The sequence below is a fragment of the Dermacentor variabilis genome, chromosome 9, assembly GCF_050947875.1.
Source record: "Dermacentor variabilis isolate Ectoservices chromosome 9, ASM5094787v1, whole genome shotgun sequence".
Taxonomy (NCBI): domain Eukaryota; kingdom Metazoa; phylum Arthropoda; class Arachnida; order Ixodida; family Ixodidae; genus Dermacentor; species Dermacentor variabilis.
This window is the reverse complement of record NC_134576.1, coordinates 143,900,245-143,921,054: the sequence shown is the minus strand read 5'-3', so window position 1 is coordinate 143,921,054 and position 20,810 is coordinate 143,900,245. Positions and strand designations below refer to the sequence as shown.

The 20,810-nt window shown below is 46.1% G+C and overlaps 1 protein-coding gene and 1 non-coding gene across 2 annotated transcripts; both read right to left on the bottom strand.

Moving 5' to 3' along the window:
• Positions 1-105: 105 nt before the first annotated feature.
• On the bottom strand, positions 106-3,778 carry LOC142558227 (uncharacterized). Its single transcript, XM_075670384.1, has 3 exons — positions 3,743-3,778; positions 2,301-2,359; positions 106-395 (listed from the first exon to the last, which is right to left on the bottom strand). The coding sequence occupies exons 2-3, from the start codon at positions 2,347-2,349 to the stop codon at positions 124-126; spliced, it is 321 nt and encodes a 106-aa protein (XP_075526499.1). The 5' UTR covers positions 2,350-2,359; positions 3,743-3,778; the 3' UTR covers positions 106-123.
• On the bottom strand, positions 2,538-2,610 carry TRNAP-CGG (transfer RNA proline (anticodon CGG)). Its single transcript has one exon. It is a non-coding gene; the product is annotated as a tRNA-Pro (tRNA).
• Positions 3,779-20,810: the final 17,032 nt, after the last annotated feature.

The window sequence follows — 20,810 nt, the reverse complement described above, 5'->3', positions numbered from 1 at the left end:
AATACTTTTCACTGCGAATCACGAGCGGTTGAGTCTCGCAAAACGTTTCATGTAAGTTACAGTTCATTTCACTGGGAAATAATCAGGCATACGTTCTTATAGAGAAGATGCAATTTATTGTATTCAGCCTTTTGTAAGCAAGCTCCCGACAGCAGCCCCGACAGCGCCGGATATGGCGCCGTTTGCGATGATCCCCGCGACAGCCGCAACTACGGCCGGAATGGCGTGCTCATCGGTTTCATCGCCGACGCTGTCGACAGACTTTTCGAGTGTCTTGAAGGCACCGATGATGTCCTCACGGTGCTCCATGAGGGAACGGGAAATCCTTTCCGTGAGTTCTTTTGTTGCCTCGTCTACGTTCCTTGCCGGCTTGCTCAGCGTGGCTGCGTGAATTTCTGTAACGTCGAGCGAGTGAAATACATTAAGCATGTCACGTAAGCTGGCATTCAAATACATGCAGTGAGGACGGCGAAAAAAATAATGAAGGAGGAAAGAGTTCGGCAGAAAGTATATCGTGATAGATACGTGTTTGAAGCGGTCACGACAGTGCACAAATGGAAGGAATGCACAACACCACGGCAATATTGCTGTAAAACGACGGCATTCTTACGGTACATGAGAGCCGGGTGAAATGCCTTGGACGTAGTGTTCTGAGATAGTAAAATATTCCCTTCGCGTCGCAACCACCCAGTGTGCTTAAGGCGTCCTTCGCGCGATATCGAGGGCAAGTCAAATAGCGGGCACGCATTCTATTCGCTTATTCACTACAGTCGCCCTGTGGAGTCGTGCACTGCGTGTATTAAATAAACCGAAATGGTGCATGAAAAGTAAGCTTAGGGAATGAAAGGGAGAGAAGTACTTACGTATGCATGAAGGTAAATAAATCTTTCATCCCTTCGATTAACGGCAACATACTTAATTAGACAGCCATTGTCGCCTTTCTAGTAATGTTGTTGTATACTAGGGCCCCTTTAACGTAAAACTATTCCAATGTGTTTTATTCCAATCTCCTGACGTCAAATTTACGTAACCGCCGACGCAAGCATCGGGCGGTCACCCGCCAGGTTCTCTGAACAGACCAATCAAACGCTCTCCTCGTTCATAGGGGGTCACTTTTGTTTGCTTGAAAAACTAATAACATTGCCTACACTGAGCGGCTTGTCTTATCTAACTGGCTCACAAGAGGCGAGGAGCACGCTCAAGTGGAGAGGGATTCGATAGGGCATAGCCACTACACTGAAAATCGATAACCGGATGAAGAGGGTGGCGGCGGCGTATGCGATTGGTCTGCTTTCCCTGACTAAGCTTGCGGTGGCTCGTCGACGGTCGCGGCGGCATGCAACGGAAGCTTAAGAATGACGCTAAAACGAATCCTCAGCAAAGGAGAGTTGGCAGAACGAGGTCGTAAACGGGCCGAAAGTGCTCGAAAATGTTACACGACCACGTATAAACTTTTATTACACGCAAATAAACCTATGCTCTTTGACAGGTGCGAGTAGCCAGTGCCTAAGCGATCGGCGGCAGCCAACTTTTATTCCTTTCGGAACGGGGCAGCCTGCGGTTATTCAGAAGAAAATTCAGTTTTGTTCGGCATATTAATGCCTCTTTATCGCGTACAAGTCACTTTGACGCGATGAGTTCATGCGGTTTTGTGACGTCGCGTGAGAGGAAGGTGAAGTGGGCGGAGCCCGAAAACATTTAACCAATGGCCGAAGGTAATGGCGAAGAAGCGTCGAATCAGAAAGAACTATTTTTCTTTTGTTCGGTCAAATCATGCATAATCCGTATGTACACGTTATATCAGATGGGGATCTATCGCGATTTTCGTGACGTCGCCTGACAGACAGGTGAAAGGAGGGTGGTCCAAAAATGTTCCACCAATCGCGAAAGGCTGATTGCAAAATTGGAATAGAAAAGTTTGGAATAGTTTTGCGCTATAGCGCCCTAGGCCTTTGTTAAGATGAATATAAAGGAATAATATTTAATCACCTGGAATGTGCGACTATTCCTTTTTATGTAATAGTAATAATAAAGAGAGAAATATTGTAAACAAAGAAGCAGTCACAGGCACGAAAACTTTTGTAGAACATGAGAGGAATCACTCGCGGTGTCTCACCGGCTGAGAAATTGCGAATATTATTATGCTTGTAAACATAAAGAAAAAATTTGAACTCAGGTTTCCTATGTCTCCAGGAAGAGAAAATATCCGCTATACTAAATCTAGAGGGAACACTGAATGTATGCATTTGAACGAAGAAGAAAGCACAGATGCGTGCGAGTTGCACAGTGTTGGTACTTACGACACAGGTGCCCCAGAATAACGAGTGCCAAGATAACGTAGGAGTTCATGGCGAATGGCCTGCGGCAAAGAACGAGAAGAGAGGGGGTTAACCGAGGGTCCCGATTTTTATTAGTCATATCATGAGAAGCCAACAAACACTGACACCAAGGACAACATAGGGGAAATTACTTGTGCTTAATAAATGAGATAAAGAAACGACAAATTAATGGAAATTAAAGTGGATGAAAAAACAACTTGCCGCAGGTGGGAACCGAACCCACAACCTTCGCATTCCGCGTGCGATGCTCTACCAATTGAGCTACCGCGGCGCTGTTTCCCCATCCATTTTCTTGGGTACTTATGTGTACTAGTAGAACGCTGGGAGAGTTAAACAGCGCCACCACTCACATACCTTGGCTACTACGTCACATACCTTGGTTCTACTAGGTCACATAAATACCCAAGAAAGTGGATGGGGAAACGCCGCCGGGGTAGCTCAATTGGTAGAGCGTCGCACGCGAAATGCGAAGGTTGTGGGTTCGGTTCCCACGTGCGGCAAGTTGTTATTTCATCCACTTTAATTTCCATTAATTTATCGTTTCTTTATCTCATTTATTAAGCACAATTTATTCTATGTTGTCCTTGGTTTCAGTGTTTGTTGGCTTCTCATGCGGCGGCAAAGAAAAGCACGCAAGTTGATAGAAATTCCTGAGGCCATACCACCTCTAGGAGGCACTGCAAAAAAATGCACTTATGAATGAAGATTTTGGTTGCACCTCAGGAAGCCTGTGTGGGCTAACCCTGGAACTCTATTAAAGATAAGGAAGTTGCTGTTGTTGTTTTCTGACGCGCAGCTGACACACACTAACGACAATTGCTACGTAAGCCGTACGCCATGTATCGCGGTACAGCGACCGTTCTTGTGATGGCAGAATTTTTGATTTTCTCTGCTAGTCTCCAGGATTTCTATTCTTTCGAAAAATTCGCTGTTATCTCTTTATCTGGTACATTACAGTGGATTGGCGATTGATTTCTCCAACTGAACGACCCCCTCCACAAAGTATTTTTTCTTTTTGTTTTAGTCGCTAGACGACAAGTGCCTTTTCTTTTAAATTATCCATCTGTATTCCATATAGTAATATTTTATTCAGTAAGTACCGTCCTTTAAATATTACGTTCGACGGACATAAAGAGTCCGTATAACACGCGACAAGTTCTTTGAAAAGATAAAATATTTAGGCAAATAATATTACTGATATTGTGCTACGAATGAAACAGTATTTTACAGAACGACATTAGCAGGGTAAATTGTAGCGCGTTTTAGTGTTGTAAAAAATTTCCTGGGAAAACGAAGTATCTTTTTGCCTTCAGTCTCTTCAGCGACAGTTTGTGTGTCTGAAAAGCATACAGGGCTGAAATTTAAACAGAACAACAATTTGCTAGAACCTGAGGTCAACTTACGATGAAGATGCAGGCTTGATTTGGTCTCCGTTTCTGCCTTGACGGCCACTGTGTAAAGCTCTGGAACTGTTCTGAGTTTTTATACTTGGAAGCAAGCTGCAAGTTTCTTGCCCTCTGTAATGTTTTAGCGGATGTTACGATAAAAAAAGTAGCTTACCTTCTTTTTCATCCGCGAGTACACATTTACTATGATTGTGAGAGGTCAATCGATGTATGAAATAGCACTGATGTAAGCATATACTTGAGATAGGGTACGCTTGTGTTTCTAATATGTTAGTAGCAGCACAATGAGGCCACACAATGTAATCATCGCGGCGCCGTGACAATGAACTTGATGGACATTGACGCGTGGCCTTGTGATAAGCATGCATACAAGTAAGTGCACCGGTTTCCAACGAATCCTTTGCTGAATAGTATTTAACTAAGTAAGTTAGTTCATAGCTAAGACGAGTTTGAACAGCTGGACTGAAAATCAAATTAAAAAGCTAAGGAAGATAGAAAAGGACGTCGCTGGGTCTGAAACTTGTAACCGCTGCCATTTATGAATAAGTTTTAAGAGAACTGCAATAATTCATCTCTTTAGAATATGTTTGTCAGCAGCAGGGACGTACCTAGGATTTTTTTCGGGGGGGGGGGCACCCAAAGTAACTTTTCTCCGGAAATGAGGGAGGGGGGTACCTTTACTACTACAACTGTGAATAATGTCCACCATTCGCCATTAAAACGCATCAACCGCAAAAGATAAATCAAATACGATGTATCTCACAGGTAAGCCTGTGAGATACACCTTTCATTTACTTGGCAAACAACGAACTACATCAAATGGCCTCACGAATGAAAGAAACGCAGGGAGAACACTGCCAAGAACAAATACAGAAGCGAAAGTGTAAAATAAAGATTTCTGGTAGCGTTTTATTTTCATTAGCTCTGAAGGAACTATAGAAAAATATTGCGGAAAGATCACAGTTCTTTTGGATCCCTCGTTTACTGCTCTACCAAGTTCAGTGCCAAAACCGACTCGTGCTGCTATATGGGAAGCTGCGTCACAGTTGCGACGCCCTGAGGCTCGTACAACGGCGTAGAGCGCAGGACTCTGCGGTTCTAGACGTAGTGCGGGCACCGTGAAAACAACAACATTAGCACAACAGAGAAGTGGCTACATCAGACGACTCGACTGATGACTGCAGAAGCGTCATTCAAAACACACGGTATTACTCTGCCCTTCCGGTGGCGTCTTCTCTGGTTCCCTTCTAACTAAAATATCATCATCATCATCATCATCATCATCATCATCATTATCATCATATTTTTGTGATCACTGCATGACAAAGGCCTCTCCCTGCGATCTCCAATTACCCCTGTCCTGCGGCAACCGATTCCAACAAGCGCCCGCGAATATCCTAATTTCATCGCCACACCTAGTCTACTGCCGTCTTCTTCTGCGCTTCCCTTCTCTTGGTACCCATTCTGTCACCCTAATGGTCCAACGTTTATCTGGCCTGCGCATTACATCACCTGCCCAGCTCCATTTTTTCTCTCAATGTGAATTAGAATATCGGCTATACCCGTTTACTCACCGATCCAGACCGCTATTTTCGTCTCAACGTTATGCCTAGCGTTCTTCGTTTCATCGCTCTTTGCGCGGTCTTTAACTTGTTCTCGAGCTTCTTTGTCAGTGTCGAAATCTGTGCCCCATATGTTAGCACCGGTAAAATGCACTGATTGCACATCTTCCTTTTCCAAGATAATGGTAAGCTTCCAGTCAGGAGCTGACAATGTCTGCCGTGTGCGATCCAACCCAATTTTATTCTATGTATTTCCTTCTCATGGTCACGGTTGCCTGTGATTAATTGACCTAGGTAAGCGTACTCCTTCACAGACTATAGAGGTTGACTGGCGATCCTGAATTCTTCTCTTGCCGGGTGTCGGGATTGGGGGCTCAATCCCATCGCTCGTAACCCGTTGTCAAGATTGGAGTCCGGCATGAATTAGAAGGTAGCTGGACCATGCCGTCGTCCAACTTATCCACGCTGAGGACGTTGATGAAGGGAAGGACTGCTTCTCATCGAGAACGAGGAATATGGGTTTATTTACACTATCTACATGCAGGTCATCAGTCTAACATGATTGCTCAAGAAAGTACATCAGTATAACATGACAGCTTGAGAGAGTACATCAGTCTAACATGACTGCTTGAGATAGTGTACTGAGCAGCCGCACAACAGCGGTTTATAAACACACGGTCCTCCCTTGATACCCAGGTGACGGAAAGGGCCGACCAGCCATCGTAAACAAGCCGCCTCTCTGCGGGACGGTTTACGTACACACACACCCACACACACACTTCCTTGCGTGACGTTCGCGGTCCGGAGCCGACGTCAGACGGACTTTGTAGAACTCTGGACTTGTGTCAGGAAAGGTGCCTTTTCTTCCCCGAGCTGACCCCTGCAGCGCGACCGGGTGCCCATTGTCTTTCGTCTTGGACGGCGCGTGGGAAGAGCCTCTAACTCGGTTCCCGCGAGCACTCCCCCGCTCGCGGCAGACCAGGGCGGCGGTCGCGGCTCAGTAACAATAGTTGGTCCGCTGATCGCATTCAGTCACAACGGCGACGAGGCTAGAGCGTAACGGTGGCGTTCCAACAAAAGGTCCGCCGCCGTCGCAACTGGCTGGCAAAACTTGCACATCAGCTAGGCCGTTCTTAACAGCGCATCCATGGCCCGAAAAATTTCGATTGTCCAGCGCTTATAACCGCTGGGCAGGAAGAGAACGACTGGTCGCCAGGGGGTGATGCCTTGGACCGCCACAACCACTTGTTTAATGATGCCACCGCCCCAAGACATCCAAGGACAGGCAACTTCAAAACGAAGCCCACAACACGGCTCTGCGCCGAGATGACGTACCTTGGCTCCCACTTCAGACCCGCTAGGCTTCAAAGAAAATATAAGTGCAGAAACAAAAATGCTGCATTTCGCTATGCCAATTTTTGAAACACTTTCGTGCTGACAAATTCAGCAATCTTGGATGGAATCCCGCTAAATGAGAGGGATCTTCTTGGCTTAACAAAATTAACAATAATAATCCTAAAATTTAGGCGGGACCCTTAAACGCAGAATTCAAATTAGCCTGCTCAACCCATCCGCATGGCTATGCAACTTTCCCTTCTTATTTTTAACTGACAAGTTGTACTCTTGGAGAGTGCGCCTCCATCGGAGCAAGCGGCCATTCTTGTGTGACATTTGATTGAGCCACGTCAGAGGACAGTGGTCGGTCTCGAAGATGAACGTCGCTCCGTACAAGCAACACGACAACTTCTGGGCCGCCCAAACTAAACAGGCGCATTCCTTCTCTGAAGCGCTGTGGGCTTCCTCTCTTACATTTAGTTTACGGCTGGTATAGAGGATAGGATGCTCCTCGTTATCGTCGCCGACCTGGCTAAACACCAAGCCCGTACCTCTGTTGCTTGCGTCGCATTGGACTATGAATTCCTTTGTGTAGTCTGGCGCGCGAAGCACAGGACGAGATACCAATAGCGTTTTCCAACTTTAAGAAGCGTTCCCTTTGTCTTTATCCCAGTGTACGCTACTCGGTGCTCCCTTTCGGAGGGCGTCCGTTAAAGTACTTGCCATTTGCGAGTAATTCGGAATGTACCGTTGATAGTACCCCATAAGTCCCAAAAATGAACGAATGTCTGTTTTCGTGCGCGGCTGAGAAAATTCTCCAATCGTAGCTATTTTCAGCATGGCCGTCCGTCTCGTGTCCTGGCCGACAACATAGCCCAGATAAGTAACCTGCGAACAACCAAATCTACACTTTTCCGCTTTCATCGTTAAGCCGGCTTCCCTCAACCGTGAGAACACCTGTTTGAGGTGCGATACGTGTTGTTCCCAGCTGTCCGAAAAAATTGCTACATCATCAAGATATGGCTAGGCGAACTCCTGCAAGTCTTTTAGGACAATATTCATTAACTTAGAGACGCGAAACGGCGCGTTCTTCAGCCCAAAGCTGAGTGCGAGAGGGCGAAAAGAGCCTACAGGTGAGATGAATGCGGCATATCGGCTGGCACTTTCTGAAAAGGGAACTTGCCATTACCCCCGCACGAGATCTATTGTTGAAATGTATTATCAGCGCTAACTCTTTCACTTCGTTCCTCAATATTGGGTATCGGGTACAGCTGATCCCTAGTGATGGCATTTACCTTCCTGTAGTCAACACAACGACGAGGGTCTTTGTTAGGGGTTTCTACCAGTATTAGCGGTTACATGTGGTCCCTCTCAGCGGGCTAGCATGCGCTGTAACTCTGCCTCCAGAATTTCTCTTTGTCTTGGGGACACCCTGCATGTAAGGTTTTGATCTTACGGGTTCGGTTGATGTCAGCTCTATTTTATGCGTTATTAGTTCGGTTCTACCCTGCCGATCGCTGAATCTGTCGAGATATTCCCCTAACACCTCTTTTAGCTCATCTAGCTCGTCGGGTCTTAGAGCGTGCGAGCTTACCGAATGTTTTACTACTTCTTCTAGGCCGATTTCAGAGTTGGAGGTCGCCCTATGCTCCTCAAACTTGGTACTAGTGCCATCCTGCTCTTTGATGGTATAGTTAACGACTCCGCTCCGCTCTACATACGGCTTCATCAAATTGCAGTGATATATCCCCACCTCCTTCCTGCGACCGGGCATTTTCAGAGCATAGTTAGTATCTGAAAGTTTGTGCAACGCTTTAACAGGCCCGTCCCAGTGAACTTCAAGCTTGTTCTTTCTTGAAGGTTTGAGGATCATTACCTGGTCTCCAGCGTTAAACGTACGAAGCCTCGCATTCTTGTCGTAATAGAATTCGGCGTTCTTTTGAGCTACTCCCATGTTCTTTCCCACTAGTTCTTGGGTTGCACTTAGCCCTTCCAGCAAATTTAGCACGTATTCAACCAAAGTAGGACTCTCTCCTCTTTCCTCCCACATCTCTCTTGACATCCATAGTGGAGAACGGAGTGTCCTCCCATACACCAGTTCTGATGGCGAGAACACTGTCGCTTCATGTGGAACCGTTCGCAAAGCAAGCAAAGTTGCCGGCCGACAGTTCTCCCAGACATCCTTGTGCTCGTAAGAGAGCGCACGCGAAACTCGCTTAATCACTGAATGCCACCTCTCTACACCGTTTGACTGAGGATGATAGACGAAACTGTGTATTAACATTACCTCGCACTTTTGCAAGAATGTGGAAGTCAGTGAGGTGGTGAATTCTGATCCTTGATCCGCCTGAATTTCGGCTGGAAACCCAACCCGTGCACATACTGTCAAAAGCGCGTCTACTACTTTGGTGGGCTGAGATCTTTCAGAGGGATTGTTTCTGGAAACTTTGCAGCCGGACACAGCATGGTAAACAAGTACCTGTAACCTGATTTTGTTTTTGGTAGAGGCCCTACCGTGTCTATTACAAGTCGTCTGAAAGGCTCTGTTATTAAGGGCACTGTCTTTAGTGGAGCTTCCCACGTCTCTCCTGGTTTACTCGAGCGCTGGCAGGCGTCGCATGATCTTACAAAGTTTTCTACGCCTTTGAAACAGCCAGGTCAGTAGTATTCCATAATCGATCTTTCTTTTGATTTGTTTGTGCCTAGGTGGCCGGACCACCGATTTCCATGACAGAGACTCAAAAGGTCCTCCCTGTACTTAGTAGGTACGACTAACTTATCTAAAATCCTACCCTTTCGATGTCTGTAGTGCCGATACAACAATCCTCCTCTCTCATGTATCGTCACGTTGCGCCTAGCAATGCCTTCTTTAGCTGTGTGCTGTAATTTAGCTAAGCTCTCATCATTCTTTTGCTCGGCTGCCAGTGACTCTCTATCCGGGCTTTTCCTCCACGTCTACAGGCTCCGGTCGTCTAGTCTGCGAACCCTTTTTGAACCGAAATGGTTTCCGTGGTCCATTTCGACCGTCTCAGTTTCCCTCATCGGCGTTCAACTTTCTACGCGTTGCGTACTCTTCGGCTAATTCAGCCGCCCTTTCCATAGTGTTTACATTCCCTCTGTCTAGCACCCACAGTTTCACAGCTTGGGGGATGCTTTTGTAAAACTGCTCTAGACACATGCATTCAATGATCATGTCTCTGCTGTCGTACGCTTCCGCGCTTTTCAGCCACTCGACTAGGTTGGCATTTAAGCCGTACGCAAACTCCGGATACCCCTGGCTATCTTTCTTGCCTGTGCTCCTAAACCTTTGCCGAAAAGCTTCGGCTGAAAGGCGGTACTTCTTCAGGAGACTAGCCTTAACTTTTGCATAATCATATGCATCCTGTGCACTCAGTCTGGCGATTAATTCCGCCGTCTCACACGGCAACATAGACAGCAACCGCTGTGGCCATGTACTCGGGCCGAAGTTAACTTCTCGCAAGTCCTTTCAAAATTGCTTAGGAAGAAGCCTATGTCGGTCCAGACGTCAAATGGCTTCAATAGCCTGTCCATGCGGTATGATTCTGCCTCACTTGATCGTCCCAGAGCCCCTTCACTTCCTTGAGACAACTCCAAACGTTTGCTTTCAAGTTCCAGTTGCATTTTTCTTAACTTGCGATCTTTATCGCGTTCCTCTCTCGCTCGTTTTTCTCTTTCCCGTTCTTCTCTTTCCCGTTTCTATGTTTTTTTTTTAGAAGTTACAATCCCATTTCAATTTCTTCCTCACTGGCTTGTTTGGAAATTAGCTCCAATAATTCCGATTTTAGTATTTCCTTGCGTACATCTAGACCCAGTTCCTCACCAACAATCAACAATTCGTCTCTCAGCAGTACTCGTAACTCCATGATTGCTGCTTTACTGCCTTGGTCCTGCTCGCTAAATCTAGCTAGGAAAACACAACCTAGCTAACACTCAACAATCTAGCTTCCCTACTGTTCTAAACAGAACAACCACAAAATGAAGCCTAGGGAGTCGAAGCAAGAACCAAGCACTCACCGCAGACACAGCACCACGTCGCAAAGTCTATCTCACCGCTGTCAGCAAGTTGTCAGGATTGGGGGCTCAATCCCATCGCTCGTATTGGAGTCCGGCATGAATTGGACGACGGCATGGGCCAGCTATCTTCTAACTTATTCACGCCGAGGACGTTGATGAAGGGAAGGACTGCTTCACATCGAGAACGAGGAATATGGGTTTATTTACAGTATCTACATGCGGGTCATCAGTCTAACATGGTTGCTTGAAAAAGTACATCAGTCTAACATGACTGCCTGAGAGAGTACATCAGTCTAACATGACTGCTTGAGAGAGTGTACTGAGCAGCCGCACAACAGCGGTTTATAAACATGCGGTCCTCCCTTGATACCCAGGTGACGGAAACGGCCGACCAGTTATCGTAAACAAGCCGCCTCTCTGCGGGACGGTTTACACACACACACACACCCACACACACACTTCCTTGCGCGACGTTCGCGGTCCGGAGCCGACGTCAGACGGACTTCGTAGAACTCGGGGCTTGTGTCAGGAAAGGTGCCTTTCATTCCCCGAGCTGACCCATGCAATGCGGCCGGGTGCCCATTGTCTTGCGTCTTGAATGGTGCGTGGGAAGGAGCCTTTAACTCGGTTCCCGCGAGCACTCCCCCGCTCGCGGCAGACCAGGGCGGCTGTGGCAGCTCAGTAACAATACTTGGTCCGCTGATCGCATTGAGTCACAACGGCGACGAGGCTAGAGCGTAACGGTGGCGTTCCAACAAATGTTGCCGCCGCCGTCGCAACTGGCTGGCAAAACTTGCACCTCAGCTAGGCCGTTCTTAACACGGGCTATTCATTGTTATCTTTGTCTTGTGCATATTAATCTTCAACCCGACTCTTACACACCCTTTGTTAAGGTCCTCAATAATTTGTTGCAACTCGTCTCCAGTGTTGTTGAACGGTACAATGTCATCGGCAAACCGAAGGTTGCTGAGGTATTCGCCGTCGATCCTTACTCCTAAGCCTTCTCAGTTTAATAGCTTGAATACTTCTTCCAAGCACGCAGCGAATAGCATTGGAGAGATGGTGTCTCTTTGTCTGACCCCTTTCTTTATAGGTATCTTCCTATTTTTCTTTTGTAGAATTAAGGTGGCCGTGGAATCTCTGTAGATATTTTCCAAGATGGTTACGTAACCGGTCTGTACTCCTTGATTACTTAATGCCTCTATGACAGCTGGTATCTCTAATGAATCAAATGCCTTTTCGTAATCTATGAAAGCCATATAGAGAGGCTGATTGTACCCTGCAGAATTCTCGATTACCTACTTGATGACCTGGATGCGATCCATTGTAGAGTATCCCTTCGTGAAGCCAGCCTGTTCCCTTGGTTAGCTGAAGTCAAGTGTTGCCCTTATTCTAATGCAAATTATCTTGGTGAATATTTTATATAATACTGGGAGTGAGCTAATGGACCTATAATTTTTCAATTCTTGATCCATAAATATTTTCACAAACAACGGTTAAATTTGTTAATTTTCGCTTTTCCTTCCAGTTTGGCTGTTGCCCTGGCTCTCTCCCTCAGTTGATTGCTTAATTTCTCATCTTGCGAGTCTTGTTTCCAGTTGCCAATGTTGCAGGAAAAGTGCTGTACAATTAAAGAAAAACCAGACGTAACGGGTGACAGTCATATTGGTTATGGGTTTAACCATTATTGCAGAGTTTTATGAACCCGCCGTGGTTGCTCAGTGGCTATGGTGTTGGGCTGCTGAGCACGAGGTCGCGGGATCGAATCCCGGCCACGGCGGCCGCATTTCGATGGGGGCGAAATGCGAAAACACCCGTGTGCTTAGATTTAGGTGCACGTTAAAGAACCCCAGGTGGTCAAAATTTCCGGAGTCCTCCACTACGGCGTGCCTCATAATCAGAAAGTGGTTTTGGCACGTAAAACCCCAAATATTATTATTAGAGTTTTATGATAGATGCTGTTTCGCATTATATTATTTCCCACCTTATCTAACCCATATCAAATCAAATCAGTTTATTATTATCACATCATATGTTAATTACAGCATATAAGATGTACAGATGGGGGTATATGGTTCCAGGGGATCTGCAACCATCGCGGCGAGCCGTTACTCAAGTAAATGATGAAGCAAAATAAAAAATTAAACGCAGTTGGCGTTTTCTCCGGCCGCAACACGTTCTAGAAGCATACAGACCAGCTGACTACGAACCAAATCGCTTTCTTCATCCCTGGATCAGTCTAAACAAAAAAAGTTGAACTTATGAAGCAAGAGCGATGCTCATGATCGTTGAATAGATGGGGACAATTCAACGCATCGAGAATTAATCGCGCGGGCACCGTATCGGTGAGAAAACTGCCCTTCACACCCCAGGAGATGCCGATAACTACCGCCCTCCTAAAGGATTGAAAAAGGCAGCAAAATCTTGACCACCGAATACCTGCCAAGCCTCAAGATTGATTTGGCGGCGCTTTAGGAATGTGTGTGATAATTAGTGGCATGAGCGGAGACGGGGGAGGGGGGGAGGTACGCCGCTGTATTTCGAGGGGGGCCCGGGCCCCCCCGGGCCCCCCCTTGGGTACGTGCCTGGTCCGCAGTCAAGATCAAGTAAGCGTGCCAAATCGAGTTTTAAATTGCATAACCATTAACGACTGTCAAGGGAATCCCCGTTATCGCGTATATGATTTCTATCTGAAGACTAAACGTTTCAAGCGAATTTGCAAAGTTTAACATGACTTGCCATGGATGGATACACGACAGTATCAACTTGCCCCTTAATGCGCACGACGGTGCCTCTATATTGAACGGCCACCTCACTGGCACTGTCACGTGAACAGAGCGAGAATGCTGTCTCGGCTATTTACGTTTCGAACGCGAGCCCCCTGGGCATCGTCAGAATTCCGTCTGGGCTGCTGTAATTACGCATGAAATGCCCAGAACATCACCACAGAAGCTGGAGCGCGTGCCTTTCTGCTCGCGCGTTCAGAGAAGACCTCTGATCTATACAGTATGGACTTTTCCCGATGGAAAGGTCTACATAGCCGTGACCTCATTTGAGGTTTACCGACAACAGTTACCTTGCCCTCGCGCTACCAGCGATCACCACGTAGCCATGATACCAGAATAATTACTCTTAAACTTTTTCTGTTCCCGAAAACTGGATACACAGGATTATTTAAGGAAGTTTATGAACTTTCGCCTAGCTTAGGTTGGCCGCTTTACAGAAATGTTGGGAGCTGAATGTAGCGCATACAATAATATTTGTAATATTTAGCAGCCTAAAACGCTGCTAAATATTTTTTTCTGCCAGTTGTGATGACCGAGTGTTCGTTGCTTGATTTTGGACCACAACCGGAGACCCAAGTAGATCCAATAGGGACGATTTGGAGTCGTTTGAAAATAAAGTGTATATTTATTTCCTTGGGAATTGGGCTGTATATTGCTTTTTTTTCTTGCCAAATAATATTCTCGATAATTGGCATACAACTTATTTGTCTGAGCTGGAGTAAATGCCAGATTGCAAAGCTTCTGTGCTGTCTGTAACATCAAAGGGCTGACTTCGTTGTATGGCAGACGTTGCTATAAACCTCCCAGTAATTCAGCACGAGTCAGCGACGTCTGAGCCTTCAAAGCCATCGTCACCGTTGTCTTTTTTTTTTCTCTCTCAAGTACCGACTCCGCGAGACAACTTCGCATTCTAGCACGTATGGTCTCCTAAGCAGAGTGGAATACAGCACATACAAGGCGCACGAGACTGCCCAGACTAAACCCGTCACTGCAACTCAGACCTCCGGCCGGTCTGCACCGACGCGAGGCGTCTCTTCTGTGTCGGTTGTGGCGTCGGTTGTGGCTTGGAGTTGCATTCACGAAAGCCTACTTAGCACTAATTGGAATGGCTGATAGTCCTGCATGTGATATTTGCGGATGCGAGGAGAACATTGACCACTTATTGTGCCATTGTCCTCAATTTCAAGCACAAATGTAATCTTTGTCCAACACATTGAGGAAATTCGATGATCGTCCTCTGAATGAACAGATAGTACTAGGGCCCCGTCCCCACCGATCATTGGCTCAGAAGGCAGTGAAGGCACTTTTGTGCTTTCTCAGAACACCTGGTTTATGCGAGCGACTTTAACTCAAGTACTGTCACCGTGGTCATCGTTGCGGTGCCGTCATCGTCGTAATAATCGTCACCTTGTCGTCGGCCATCATTTGTCGACGTCGTGTCGTCGTTGTTATCGTCGCGGTGCCGACGTCGTTGTCGGAATAACGTCGTCACTGTTGCCAGGTGCTGTTCTGAGTAGCACTAAAGCAATTCCTCATGGAGTGGCCCTTCGCATTTTTTTTTTCTTGTAGTGAATATTCCTTTCTTCATTTGCCTCTACGCCGCTCGCCTGCCGCCTCGTTAGGATGACTTGCGTATGAGGCTTCCAGCAGAGGTTAGGCACTAATGATGGGCAGCAAAGGTTCGTGTTGAGGAGCTCGAAATACGGCAAACGAACCACATTTCGATACCTACAAGAAGCTTCGAAGAAAAGTCAGCGGCCTCGGGCTTGCAGCCCTCGTTAAGGTGAGAGCCTCCACAACCGTCTTTTGATCCGTTCTTTCACTGCGCCATCTGCAGCCTTGCGAGAGCCGTACTTTCTCTTCGTGTGCCTTTACTTGCGCTAGGGCCCACTTTTACCGTGCGTCTAAAGGAGGTCTGTATGATGTCGCTTCCGTGCGGCTTTTCGCACTCGCCTTAATGCACTCGGTGGGCTACCAAAGTAAAACGTGCACATGAAGGGGAACGGTACTACAACAATTAACACTGTGCTTAAGTTTTTTTTTAATTCTCAGCCTGGACACTTCGTCCCAGTAGCTACGCTTGCCGTCACACCTTATGTATAGATCCGACTATGAGCTGTGAGAAGTTTGTATGTGCATATTGATGAGGCGGCTGTGATCTTTCGGTGAAGCAGATGGTGGTTTATGTAAGAATGAGCACGGGTTAGCGTGCGTGTTTTTTTTCTTTTTGCATTTTGCTGGGAGGGATAGCAGGTAAACCCATCGTCACACGATGAACGAAAGAAATCAGCTTAACACTGACGTCATTTCACTGTCAGGCGAGAAGCCTGCGAAAGAAAACCAGCCAGGAAACCACGAAACTAACGCTGAGTTGCAGACGACGCGGTGGGTCTGTAGCAAAGGCATTCTGCTGATGAGCACTCGATCGAGTGCTCGACTCCCGGCTTCAGCCCTCGTTCAAATTGGCGCGCGATGAAACATTACCGCATATCGGGAACTTGATGCATGTCACACAACCATAGAAGGCAAGCCCTTAAAGTAAAGTGAAAGCCATAAGTCATTGCAGAAACCGCGCTTGGAACTCGTCCTCAGAGCTCCTGTATGGCTGCCAAATGTCGCTGGCGTTGGTGGACGTGTCAAATACTTGGCATTTAAGAGGATCGGACGCCAGCGGTATGATTCAAAATTTCCCTTGCACAAAGTTGTGCAATCGTGGGTGAGCTGAACCGTTTCACCAGGACACCTCTGGCGACTCCTCGTACTCTTCCAAAGCATCCGGGTAAATGTTTAACTCATATGCAACAGAGGACCTGTCAACAGCGACGGCGGCTCGGGCAAGGAGTTGTTTGTAAAATAAGCTTAACCCCTATCTGCTAAGAGACGCACCTTCTTATCCAATGGCGTAGCCATATATTTCGTTCGGGAGATGGGGGGGGGGGGGGGGCTCACACTGCAACTCGGTCTCCTCCTTAAGAGGAAGCTTTAGCTCAGGTGCTCGTATCTAAATACATGTAGAACGAGAATTCGGTTTTCTCCTCAACCAATGCACCAAATTTGGCGAGGTTTGTTGCATTTAAAAGAAGGAACTCAAATTCTAGTGACTGTTGGTTTCGAATTTTCCATTTAGGTTGTCAATTCCTTATAAAAATTCCCCAAAACCACAAATTTTCAGAAATCTAAACTGTCGAGTTTAAAACTATGCAACTTAGCAATGAACAATGATATCACAATTCTGTGAATTTCACCTAATAGTACATCTACAGCGGACAGAATTTCTATGTTCCACATGAATCTCAAGAAATTAAGTATTATGGAAATACGGCTTTCGCAGAATCCTTGTACTCAACGTAACCAATTCACGTAAGATACGAATTGACACACCAAATTTGTCCGCTTTGACTGTTATAATAGATGCCGTTTAGTGAACAGCGACATGTGTGTTTGGTGCAGAGCTATTAGTTTGTAGACGTCGTGCTTCTATATTTTTTTTCAACTTTCGAGGTTTTCAAAATATTTAAACAATGTTCAGGCCCTAAATCAAAATTTCGCTTCCAACAGACACTAGAATTTAACTTCCTCTCTCAAATGCAACAAATTTCATTAAAAGCGATCCGGGGGTTATCACAGAAAAGCGTTTCTGCGTTTTACATGTATTTGAATAGGCCGCGTAGGAGTTGGGCGCGAGCTAAAGCTTCCTCTCAAACAATTTGTCTGGCGATCAAATGCATGAATAATAACTGCATTGTCATTGCTGAAGATGCTGCAAAAGAATTCTTGAACGCTACGCACTGTCAAAACAAGTAAAATATGTATTTTTTTCATAAAAGAATATACTTATATGTGCCAAAAATTGTGCCCAAAATAAACGATATGAATGCTTCCATGTTTTTTCTCTATTTAATAAGTAAATAAAATATCACAGGAACTTTAGAACTATATCAGTTCGAAACCAGCAAGGCAGTGCATGCCGCCGATATGAAAAATGTAAAGGCCATGAAATTAACAAGCTGAGGACAAATATTGTGATGAAACTTTGTCATTCAAGAACCTTGTTTAGATTCTTGTACATATGCAACGGCCAGTGAAATATCTCAATGACGCTGTCATTTGTTCCAATGTATTACGCAGGAGCAGCTGTCACCGGTCGTGTATCGTGAGTAATTGCACCGAAATTATATCCGCAACCAACAGAGAGCACGTGTAAAGAGCAGGAGTTCTGCAATATAAACGAGGGCGAGTCAAATGAAAGTCAGCCAATGCGGATATACGACAAACTGGGTGCCTTATTTAGAAGTAGTCTCCATGAGCATTTAGACATTTGTCCCGTTGTCTAACGAGTCGCGTGACTGCCGTCTCATTAAATTCCTTGGGTTGCTGCTTCAGAAAGTCTGAAACTGCCTCTTTCACGCCATCGTCCGACACGAATCTGGTTCGCTTGACCTGTTTTTTTTTTCAAATGCTCCAAAACGTAGAAGTCGCAAGGCGACAGGTCTGGGCTGTATGGCGGATGTTGAAGCGTCTTCCACTTGAACATTTCCAGTTTTGTATTAAACACATCAGCGACATGGGGACGGCATTGTCGTGGAACAAGATGACCCCATTCGTCAATTCTCCACGTAGTTTGTTCTTGATTGCGACACGCAGCCGATCTGGCGTTTTACAATAACAAAACAAATTGATAGTCTCTCAAGATTTAGCAAATTCCATCAGTAATGGCCCCTGAAGATCGAAAAATAATAAAGTGATCAACACCTTCCCGGCGAAAATGACGGCCTTTTCTTTCTTAGGGGTGGTGAATCCGAATGTTTCCACTGTAAGCTTTGCTGTGGTGTTTCAGGCTCGTAGAAGTGGCACCATGGTTCGTCCCCGATCACAATTGGAGAGAAGAAGTCGTCACCCTTAATGTGATACCGGATCAGATGAGTCAAGGCAGCGCTGAACTTCTTAGTCTTCTGGTAGTAGTTCAAAATCTTGGGCAACCATTGCGCATACAAGAGCGCATAACCGAGATGTTCTTGAATTATGGCGTGAACCGAACCGTGACTGATGTTCACACGCTCTGCCACTTCATCGATGCTTATCCTCCGTTTTTGTCTCATCAGCTCGTAAACCTTTGCAATTTTGTTAGGGGTGATTGCACGATGGCTTTGGCCCGGCCTTGGATCATCTTTGCAACTTTCACGTCATTCTTTTAATAGCTTGCTCGAACGCTTCACAGTGGCCAATGAAATAAAATTTTGAACGTACACGGCGGCCATATGGCGACTAATTTCTTTTTGGGAAAAAACCTTCAGCTCTCACAAACCTCAGGGCACCACGCTGCTCAACTTCTAGAGCGTCCATTGTGTCACGCAACCATGTTCAACCCAGTGTATGAGAGCATTAAACAACCTTGATACTCGCCCCTCCGTGTCACTTTGCCTCTGTGTCACGTGCAAGCCTCGCAGATAATGGACCTAAAAATTATGGCGCGGGGTGGGTTGGCTCACTTTCATTTTACTCGCCTCGTACATTAGAAATGCGAAGATACAATGAAATATACAAATGCGAAGATACAGCTTGATAAAAGGCAAAAAAGTGTCACTGGATACTCAGGTCATTGCACGTATACACGAAACCCCGCAACAAGATATTTAAATATACGTATAAGTCTCCAATAAATCTACGTATCTAAAAAAAAGTCATTGTATACAATGCGTCAAACAAGGCAAATAAACATGTTGCGCAATCAGAGATTCACAGAATCGTAGATACCATCCCCATTCCATCTACTCCCTCCCATGTATCGCGCGCGACGGGAGGCGGCGCGCTTGCACCCCGCTTTTCTCTTTTGCTCACACAAGACTGAGCCACCATCGTCGTCTCAACCATTCCAGCCCCCATCCCCCTCCCTACGCTTTCACTCGAACATACAGCATGCGGTGCGCGGTCAGGATGTTATCGCCCTTGGACTTTATACGAAACATGAGCGCAACGGCAACGGCCGGAATGCGCCTGGAGTGTCCATATATTTGCTATCGCAATACTATATAATCAGACTATCCGGCAACTGAAGCCTCCCGTGGCCCATTACTGTCCGCAAAAGAAGTAACAAAATTGAACTTTCACCATACGACAATTCGCTGCGGCACAGCAACGTCTATTCTTTTCCTTTGTGGGGCCGGAGCACCGGAATGAAAAATCGCAAAGTATGTTGGCCACAATCGAATGCCTACTTTGGGCACCTAATTTACCATAGAGTTAGTAGAACAACTCTAGAGGAAAAGCTGGGCCGGAAAAGTGGGAACCTCTAGGGCGCCGCCCTGTTGCTACTGGTCAATGTGGCCAGCGCAATTACTATTGAAAGAGCTGAAAAGGAGTACAGGTCACCTTATGCTTTGTCATCTAAAAACGCATACCTGATGGCTTTATGAAGGTGGTACATTAATATTAAGTTTACAGAAAGTGATCGTTAACTCCGTGACTTATGTAAATCACAATGTACGCATTCATGCAATAAAGGATGACGCAAATTTCGGTTTCGAATCTGTTTTTTGGATGCGCAGTAGTTTCGTACAGTTTAGGTTTGACATGCGATCGCGCATCGACATTGGACGCTATGGCAAACTCGTGCCTTATGTGGCACCGAAGCCCCGAAGTGCTCTGGCATATACCTTCACATGTAAGTAAACCAATGTATCTCCTTGTTGAGAACATCACGCGAGTAGGCAGCTCTTGTGGTGCATCACAATCGTTTGAGAAGCGTCACAGTAGAGCATTTTTCTGCATGCGGAGCGGTGTTTTTATTTGCATGCAGGTTTCCCTTCAGTAGGAAATTGCTGGACAGGCGGACTAGCGCACCGAAATTGTACTGGCGAAGCCACAAGCAACTCAAAGAATCTGTTTAATTGTTGCACTTTGAACAATCATGCTTGAACAAAGGCCACAGCAGAAAAACATCCTGATGCCGAGTATTTCTGTGCCACGAATTAATCAAGAGGCAAGTGCCTAATGCGGACGAAATCTAGTGCATCGAGACTTAGAATGACAGAAAGCTGAGCTAGTTGGTAACGATTCCTTATGCAAAACAGAGGTGAGGCGTGCAGACAGGACACAAGAGTAGAGAAGTGGCCGGCGCTCGTGTTGTTTGCTTGTAAATACTCTACTCTTGTGTCCTGTCTGCACGCCTCACCTCCGTTTAGCATAACGAGTGCATCAACCCTATATTAATAGCGTAGGCGTTTTATTAACTGTGCAATATTTTCAACACTTCCTTGCATGCCATTTCACGTGGAATGTCTTTTCTGGTCACAAATTTGTGCAGCGAATCTATTTGCATGATCGAGCCGGGCTTGTGGGACCGTTCAC